This window comes from Nestor notabilis, unplaced genomic scaffold, assembly GCF_000696875.1.
Source record: "Nestor notabilis isolate BGI_N333 unplaced genomic scaffold, ASM69687v1 scaffold27231, whole genome shotgun sequence".
Taxonomy (NCBI): domain Eukaryota; kingdom Metazoa; phylum Chordata; class Aves; order Psittaciformes; family Psittacidae; genus Nestor; species Nestor notabilis.
Genome location: NW_009915581.1, coordinates 1 through 8,661, shown reverse-complemented (window position 1 = coordinate 8,661; position 8,661 = coordinate 1). Strand labels below are relative to the sequence as shown.

The 8,661-nt window shown below is 52.1% G+C and overlaps 1 protein-coding gene across 1 annotated transcript; it reads left to right on the top strand.

Moving 5' to 3' along the window:
- Positions 1-63: 63 nt before the first annotated feature.
- Positions 64-8,358, top strand: LOC104413283 (elongation factor 2-like; the record flags this gene model as incomplete). The annotated part of the gene is given in 15 exon segments (XM_010024226.1): positions 64-293; positions 955-1,136; positions 1,224-1,435; positions 2,249-2,427; positions 2,766-2,871; positions 3,151-3,264; positions 3,453-3,591; positions 4,257-4,452; positions 4,630-4,888; positions 5,198-5,305; positions 5,392-5,745; positions 6,552-6,734; positions 6,821-6,953; positions 8,164-8,258; positions 8,260-8,358. Coding segments are annotated over 15 exon segments (2,589 nt in total), but the record flags the coding sequence as incomplete, so codon positions are not given.
- Between the last annotated feature and the right edge of the window lie 303 nt (positions 8,359-8,661).

The window sequence follows — 8,661 nt, the reverse complement described above, 5'->3', positions numbered from 1 at the left end:
TTGGGCTCCCTGGAATTGCCAAAACTGTCCCTATACACCCTGTATTACTCTCTTCTCCCCCTTCCTTCCCTCATCAAGGTGAACTTCACAGTAGACCAGATACGGGCCATCATGGACAAAAAGGCCAACATCAGAAACATGTCTGTGATTGCCCACGTTGATCACGGCAAATCAACCTTGACTGATTCTCTGGTATGCAAAGCTGGAATCATCGCTTCTGCCCGTGCGGGGGAGACCCGGTTCACTGACACAAGAAAGGATGAGCAGGAACGGTGCATCACCATCAAATCAACGTGAGTTCCCTCCCGCCAGGCACCTCTGTGTTCCTGCAGCATGGCCTGAGCTCAGGGGGCTTTGAGTGCTCCACTGGTTTGATCATGAGAGGAAAGAAGACCGCGTCGGGCTTTCTCTAGGCTAGTTCAGAAGCTCATCTCTTGAGGATTGCTTAATTGAGAGAGCAAGTACTGAGTAGCTTCTGGTGAATCATAGAGCATCACCTTAGTGGCCACTGGGAAATAGATGTACAGCAGGAGCTTCAGCCTTCCGTCTTAGCCTTGGAACTGTTGGATGTGGTTAATGCCCGCTGGAGCCCTGTGGATGCACTGCAGGGACTGTCTGGGGAGCACATCTGAAGATAAACTTTGTGGCTGTGTCACCACAGGCAGTTTGAGAGGCATGGAAAGGGCTCAAAAAGGCAGTTGGGCCTTGTAGAAGCAGCATAATTCCTTCATTGGAAGAAATGGAACCTTCTTTGGGCACTTCAGATTGCAGAGTCACAAGAGATTATGGTTTCAGAGGACCATAGGGAAGGCAGATTTTAGCCTGTGGTCCTGGTTATCTTCCACACTGGGAGAAATTCTTAAACTCAGTCTGTGTGGGGTAAAGGGCTCTTTCTAAGCCTTGGGGAGGGGTAATGTGTAGATGCCAATTTGAGCAGTTTTTCTTTTATTTCAGAGCTATTTCCCTATTTTATGAGCTCTCTGAAAATGACTTGGCCTTCATCAAGCAGAGCAAAGATGGTTCTGGCTTCTTGATCAACCTGATTGACTCTCCAGGGCACGTGGACTTCTCTTCAGAGGTTACTGCTGCTCTCCGTGTTACTGATGGTGCCCTGGTTGTCGTAGACTGTGTTTCTGGTAAGGGCTTCTGCAGCCATGTGAGCTGGAGTGTGTGTGTTGGGTGAGTTTGAAGCTGAGGATAAGTGATTCCCCCGTGTTTGGCAGGCGTGTGCGTGCAGACAGAGACTGTGCTGCGTCAGGCTATTGCAGAGAGGATCAAGCCTGTCCTGATGATGAACAAGATGGACCGAGCACTGCTGGAGCTGCAGCTGGAGCCAGAAGAGCTGTACCAGACCTTCCAGCGCATCGTGGAGAACGTGAATGTCATCATCTCCACGTATGGAGAAGGGGAGAGCGGCCCCATGGGAAACATCATGGTAAGTGGGAGCTGCGAGCGTTGTGTTTGAGTTCATCTCCTGCAGTGGGAGGGAGCTGGCTGTTTGCTTGGTCCTTCTTTCCTGTTTCAAGTGGAGACAGGAGTAATGAAGATGCTGTCTTACCCAGCTGTGTGCTGGTTTGGAGCTCTCTTGTGCTTTTCAGTCAGTGTCTTCTGCTAGTTCAAAGCTTAAGCAAATAAAGACTGAATATAAGAAAGTATTTACTCCCTTTCCAAAGGGCACTGTTGCTTTGGAGGCCACTTTCTTGCCCACGTCACATCTGTGATGGTGGGTGATGTGAGATCCGAGGCTCCCATACAGCATCCCACCCCCAGCTCTCTTCTGAAATGGGAGGCCAGTAGGTGTTGCCATTCCCTGCATCCCAAGCCCTGCTCTTGGATGGGTTCCTCAGAGCAAGCTGGGCTGTGGGCTGGAGGCTCTGAGGAAGGGCTCCTGCTTTGTTGAGCACTCACCACATACTGCAGGTTTTCATGCACTGCTCATCCTCCCTCTGAAGGACAGGAGTGTTCCCTGCACCCGCAGCAGGGCAGCTGCTGAGCTCTCAGTACAGAGCCTGTTGAAGAAAACCCAACCTGGTTGCGTGGTACAAAGCTGAAATGGTGGGGGTGGGCCTGGCTGTAATTGGGGTCTCAGCGATGGCCTTTGTCACAAAACAGCTCAAGAGCCCCATAGTCCTGAAGCTCCACCTTGAACCTGCGTACTGCAGTGTTGTTTGGGATGGAATGGGCTAAGTGCTGCTACGTGCTGTGGCTCTTGCTCTGTAACCCAGCTCTGTTGTTGCTTCCCTTCCAGATTGACCCAGTGCTGGGCACGGTGGGCTTTGGTTCTGGCCTGCATGGCTGGGCCTTCACTCTGAAGCAGTTTGCTGAAATGTATGTTGCAAAGTTTGCTGCCAAGGGGGATGCCCAGCTGAACCCATCCGAGCGTGCCAAGAAGGTTGAAGACATGATGAAGAAACTTTGGGGAGACAGGTGAGGAGTGATCTAGTTCTGGATCCACGTGGCTACAGCCTGACACTGGGGGAGATAGGGAGGGAGGATAATGCTGTGCCTGCTTAGAGCCCTGGCTCAGTCACTTGGTGTGTGTGCTAGCAAAAGAGCTGTTACTCAGGAGTAGGAAACTCTGATAATGGGGAGGGGATGGTGACTGGCAACATGAGTTCTATGTTACTCTAAAAACCTGGTAGCGAGGGGAAAAGTATGAAGATGGTTCTTAGCAGCTCTTTCCTCTGGCCTGAGCAGCCAGAACAAGCCACATTTCTGTAGCTGGGCTCTGCATTGATACTTGTCTGGCTTGATTCTTTCTCTAGATATTTTGATCCTGCTACTGGCAAGTTCAGTAAATCTGCTACCAGCCCAGATGGAAAGAAACTGCCCAGGACCTTCTGCCAGCTCATCCTTGACCCCATCTTCAAGGTGAGTTCCTCAGTGTTCAGCCCAGGCTGGGGCTGTGCATGATGATGGAAAATTTCTTCACTTTGACCTGACTTGTCTGCTTGAAGAAATTGAAACCTCTGACACATCTTGTTACTCCATGTGGGGCAGGGAAATGGGTGGTAGGTGTTGTGCAGGCAGGTCTGTGCCCCTGGGTGGGTTCAGCTGGGTGATGAGCAAGGACAGAAATTCTCTTTAGAGACACAGTGCTGCTTCAAACTGGGTCACAGGCAGCATTCATGACTGCTGCTGCTGTTCCAGGTTTTCAGTGCAATCATGAACTTCAAGAAGGAGGAGGCAGCTAAACTGATTGAGAAGCTGGACATCAAGCTTGACAGTGAAGATAAAGACAAAGAGGGCAAACCCCTGCTGAAGGTGAGACTAGTCTGGATCCTCTGTGGGGAGGAGACGAGCAGTTGTGCTGTTCCAACTGTGTCAACTTACTAAGCAGCTCTAAACCCTGCTTGGGTCGGGAGGTGCTGTTGGAGGTGGGGAAGCAGGGGAAGGTGAACTGCAGGTTGTGAACAGCCTGACCAGGTCTTGCTCCTCTGATCTCTGCTCAGGCCGTGATGAGGCGGTGGCTGCCTGCTGGAGATGCCCTGCTGCAGATGATCACCATTCACCTGCCTTCTCCTGTCACAGCCCAGAAGTACCGCTGTGAGCTGCTCTACGAGGGACCCCCTGATGATGAGGCTGCCATAGGTAGGACAAGCTGCTGCTTTGCTGCCAGGTGTCTCTTCACATAAGTGCTCAGTGCTCCAGCACCCCTGTGGCCATCTCATTCTCCAAGCACACAGCTCAGTAGCTACTGGAATTCCTGAGCTGTATGCATCAAACATACTTAACTAGCTCACAGATTTACTCTGGAGGGCTGAGCTAGCTGACTGCAGAGTAAATAGGGTATATGCCAAAGGCTCAGGCTGAGCCTTGTATTAATATAAAATCTCTCTTGGTGATGTAATGGCTTTAAACTGACAGGGGAGATTGAGATGAGATCTTGGGCAGAAGCTCTTCCCTGTGAGGGTGCTGAGGCGCTGGCACAGGGTGCCCAGAGAAGCTGTGGCTGCCCCATCCCTGGCAGTGTTCAAGGCCAGGTTGGACACAGGGGCTTGGAGCAACCTGCTCTAGTGGAAGGTGTCCCTGCCCGTGACAGGGGTTGGAACTGGATGAACTTTAAGGTCCCTTCAACCCAAACCATTTAGTGAGATCTTTCTCTCTGCTTGGGCTGTCCAGAAGTCAGCAGTCTGGGATAATAGTGGGTGCAGGTCTCGTATTGAGACGTGGGGTGGGCGGGGGCGGGTACAGGGGATGTGTGTCAGATACTAGACATAATACTGAACCAGGCTGATCTCTTCTCTTCCTCCCAGGTATTAAGAACTGTGACCCCAAAGGCCCCCTGATGATGTATATCTCTAAAATGGTGCCAACCTCTGACAAGGGACGTTTCTATGCTTTTGGACGTGTCTTCTCTGGTCTCGTCTCAACTGGCTTGAAAGTCAGAATCATGGGACCAAACTACACACCTGGCAAGAAGGAGGATCTGTACCTGAAGCCAATTCAAAGGTCAGTCCTGGCTGGGTTGTGCTTGGTGGTTCAGATTTGTGGTTTGGTGCTGTTTCGGGTCTTCTCTTGTCTCTGAGGTGCTTGGCCCTGGTTTCAGGTATGATGCTGGGCTCCAGGATCCTGCCTGGTGGGACCTCCCCTGTCAGACTTCATTAAAACAATCTTTTCTCTCACCAGGACCATTCTCATGATGGGCCGTTACGTTGAACCCATCGAGGACGTGCCTTGTGGAAACATTGTTGGTCTGGTTGGTGTTGACCAGTTCCTTGTGAAGACTGGAACCATCACCACTTTTGAGCATGCTCACAACATGAGAGTGATGAAGTTCAGTGTCAGCCCTGTTGTGCGTGTGGCTGTGGAGGCCAAGAACCCAGCTGACCTGCCCAAGCTGGTGGAGGGACTGAAGCGTCTGGCCAAGTCTGACCCTATGGTGCAGGTGAATGTCCAGAATGGTTTTGGGGCCAGGAGAAATCCTGGTGCTGCTGGCACAGGAGGCTTTGCCTTCAGTGGTGATCGTGCTGGTGGAGAAGCCTTGAATGGAGCATTGGTCTCAGCCCACTAGAGCGGGAGGGAATGCTGCACCCCACCTTGAGGTGGGACCAAATCATCTCCAGGTCAGCAGAAAGAACATCTAAAAGCAAATCTGAGAGTCAAAAATTGGAGATAATCACTAATGTTTTAGGTGCAAGAGCTTTTGTTGCATTGCAGCCAGAAGCTTCACCTGCTGTATTAATGGTCTTTTCAGTGCATCATCGAGGAGTCTGGGGAGCACATCATTGCTGGCGCAGGGGAGCTGCACTTGGAGATCTGCCTGAAGGACCTGGAGGAGGACCATGCCTGCATCCCCATCAAGGTAGAGGGGCTGCGGTGGGCAGAGCCCTTGGTGAGCTGCAGTCTGGTTGGTGGCTCACTGCTCTTCCCTGCTCTCTGTCACTGCAGAAATCAGATCCTGTTGTGTCGTACCGGGAGACAGTCAGTGAGGAATCCAACGTGATGTGCCTTTCCAAGTCCCCCAACAAGCACAACAGGCTCTACATGAAGGCCCGGCCCTTCCCTGATGGCCTGGCTGAGGACATCGACAAGGGGGAGGTCTCTGCCCGCCAGGAGCTGAAGCAACGAGCTCGTTACCTGGCTGAGAAGTATGAGTGGGATGTCACCGAGGCCAGGAAGATCTGGTGCTTTGGTCCTGATGGCACTGGCCCCAACATCCTGACTGACATCACCAAGGGGGTCCAGTACCTGAATGAGATCAAGGACAGCGTGGTGGCCGGCTTCCAGTGGGCAACAAAGGAGGTGAGGGAAAGTGATCACACACAGGGCAACGTATGTGTAATTCAGAAATACCTTTTAGGATAAATGGAACAGGGTGGCTGGGTTGAAGGTCACTTGAGACACACACGGTCTCCAGACAAAAAGCTTTCTCCCAGCACTGTGGAGAAATTCCATCACAACAGCATGTACTTCATATCTGAAAGAGCTTTTCAGAACAAAGTGGAGCAGCAGGGACAAAAGCTGCTGAGATGAACGACAGAGCTGGCATCCAGAGGCAATGGGTGGTCTGGGAGCCTCTGCTGAGATCTGGCCTCCCTTACCAGTTACTTTTTGAGGACTAGGCAAGAGATTACTCTGAAATCAGTTGGCAGTAGACTGGGAACAGCAACAGGAGCAGTTTTTTTCCTGTTTACTTCTCAAGTTAGTTTTGGTCTGAAGAAGGAGGTACCATGCCAACAAATTGGGGTTTTTCCCATGTATCTGAAAATATACTTTTCCTGGCCAAATAGTTGGGCTGCAGCATCATAAATGCATGTTGGTGCTCCTGCTGCCAACATGAACCATGGAGATGAGGGATGATGTGCTGATGGGAATGGTTCTGGTGCTTGAAGGCTTCTCTAAGGGGCTGTGGCAGTGCCTCAGGGGCAGGTAGAGCTGGTTTGGAGCTCCTGGGTGAGGAAGACCACTTTACAAGTGGCTCTGTGACACTTCCTGCCCTTAAAGCTGCTTCCAGGGAATGTCCATAAGCCGAGGGCCCGGAGCATGCTGGTTGGGAGCACAGCTGTCCCCAGCATGGTGGTGTTTCAGCCCTTGCTCTGCTTTTCCAGGGTGTCCTGTGTGAGGAGAACATGCGTGGTGTGCGTTTCGATGTGCATGATGTCACCCTGCACGCCGATGCCATCCACCGTGGGGGTGGGCAGATCATTCCCACTGCCAGGAGGTGCCTGTATGCCTGTGTGCTCACTGCGCAGCCCCGGCTGATGGAGCCCATCTACCTTGTGGAAATCCAGGTGAGGAACATGCCGTCAGCCAGAAGATCCTGGAGAAGGATGTGTCAGTGGGTGGCTTGTGGTCCTGACCCCTCTCTCTCTTGCAGTGCCCGGAGCAGGTGGTTGGTGGCATCTATGGAGTGCTGAACAGGAAGCGTGGCCACGTGTTTGAGGAGACCCAAGTGGCTGGCACCCCCATGTTTGTGGTCAAGGCCTACCTGCCTGTCAATGAGTCTTTTGGTGAGTGCTGCTCCTGGGAGCTCAGTCCTAACCTGGGGTGGGGGGATCCTTCATGTTGCTGTCTGACCACAGCCATCGTTGAATCATTTCAATTGGAAAACACCTTTAAGATCATCAAGTCCAGCTGTTAATGTAGCACTGCTGAGTTCATCACTAAACTGTGTCCCTGAGCACCACATCTACACATCTCTTAAATCACTCCAGGGATGGTGCCTCCATTGTGCAGCAGCTGGAGAAAGTCCAAAGAGGCCACAGAGCTGTGACGGCTGGAGCAGCTCTGCTCTGGAGCCAGGCTGAGAGAGCTGGATTGGACGGCCTGGAGAAGGCTCCTTAAGGGGAGACCTTAGAGCAGCTCCAGTGCCTAAAGGGGCTCCAGGAAACCTGGAGAGGGGCTTTGGATGAGGGCGTGTAGGGCCAGGACAAGGGGAATGGCTTTAACCTGCCAGAGGGGAGATTGAGATGAGCTCTGAGGCAGAAGCTCTTGCCTGTGAGGTGGCTGAGGTGCTGGCAGAGGGTACCCAGAGGAGCTGTGGCTGCCCCATCCCTGGCAGTGTTCAAGGCCAGGTTGGAACTGCAGAATGCTGGAATCCCAGGTTGGAAGGGACCTTCAAGGATCACCTGGTCTGACCTTTCTTGGCCCAGCATGACCTACATTGGGTGGCCCAGCACCCTGTCCAGTCAAATCATTTTTCCCATTGTGAACAATTTTCTTCTTGTGTCCAACTGGAATCTCTGCAGGAGTAACTTGTGCCCATCACTCCTCACAGAGAAGAGGGAGCCTCCATCTTCTTTGTAGCCACCCTTTAAGTACTGGAACATGATGATAAGGTCTCCCTGGAGAGACCTTTCTCCAGCTGAACAAGCCCAGCTCTCTCAGCCTGTCCCTCACATGGCTGCCCTGTCTTTCTATCATCATTTTGGCCCTTCTCCTGACCCTCTCCACATCTTGCTTGTAGAGCATGGACCAAAACTGAACACAGGTTATACAGAAAAGTTGAAGGCTGGATGGGGCATGGAGCAACCTGCTCTAGTGGAAGGTGTCCCTGCCCATGGATGAGCTTTAAGGTCCCTTCCACTCCAAACCATTCCATCCCCACCTGAGGCGTTGAGCCCATCTCCTCCAGCCTTTCTCTGGGGTGTCTTGTTGGCGTCTCTGTGTGTGTCCCCTCCCGGGGGGTGCACGTTCTCACCCTGTGTCCTCTCCCTGCAGGTTTCACAGCCGATCTCCGGTCCAACACTGGGGGCCAGGCCTTCCCCCAGTGCGTCTTTGACCACTGGCAGATCCTCCCCGGGGACCCTTTTGACAGCCCCCAGCCGCCCCAGCCAAGTGGTGGCTGAGACCCGCAAGCGCAAGGGTCTGAAGGAAGGAATTCCAGCGCTGGATAACTTCCTTGATAAGCTCTAATAAAGCTCCTTGGACTCCAGGAACAGGGAAGCTGGGGAATTAATGAATTAGCAAAGGGGTCAAATGCTCGTCACCGCCATCTCTTTGCATTAATGAATGGGTTTCATAATGATTGTGAGACTTGAAATGAGGAGGAAAAGGATAAAAAACAGCCTTATAGGTTTCGGTGTTGCACATGCCTCATCTCCGCCATTGGAACTAAACCATTTCCACTCGGATTTGCCCAATTCTGTATTTATTTGACTCAAAAAAGATTAAAAAGCTGGTTTTGGGGGGTAGGGAGTGTGAATCCATGTAAAATGG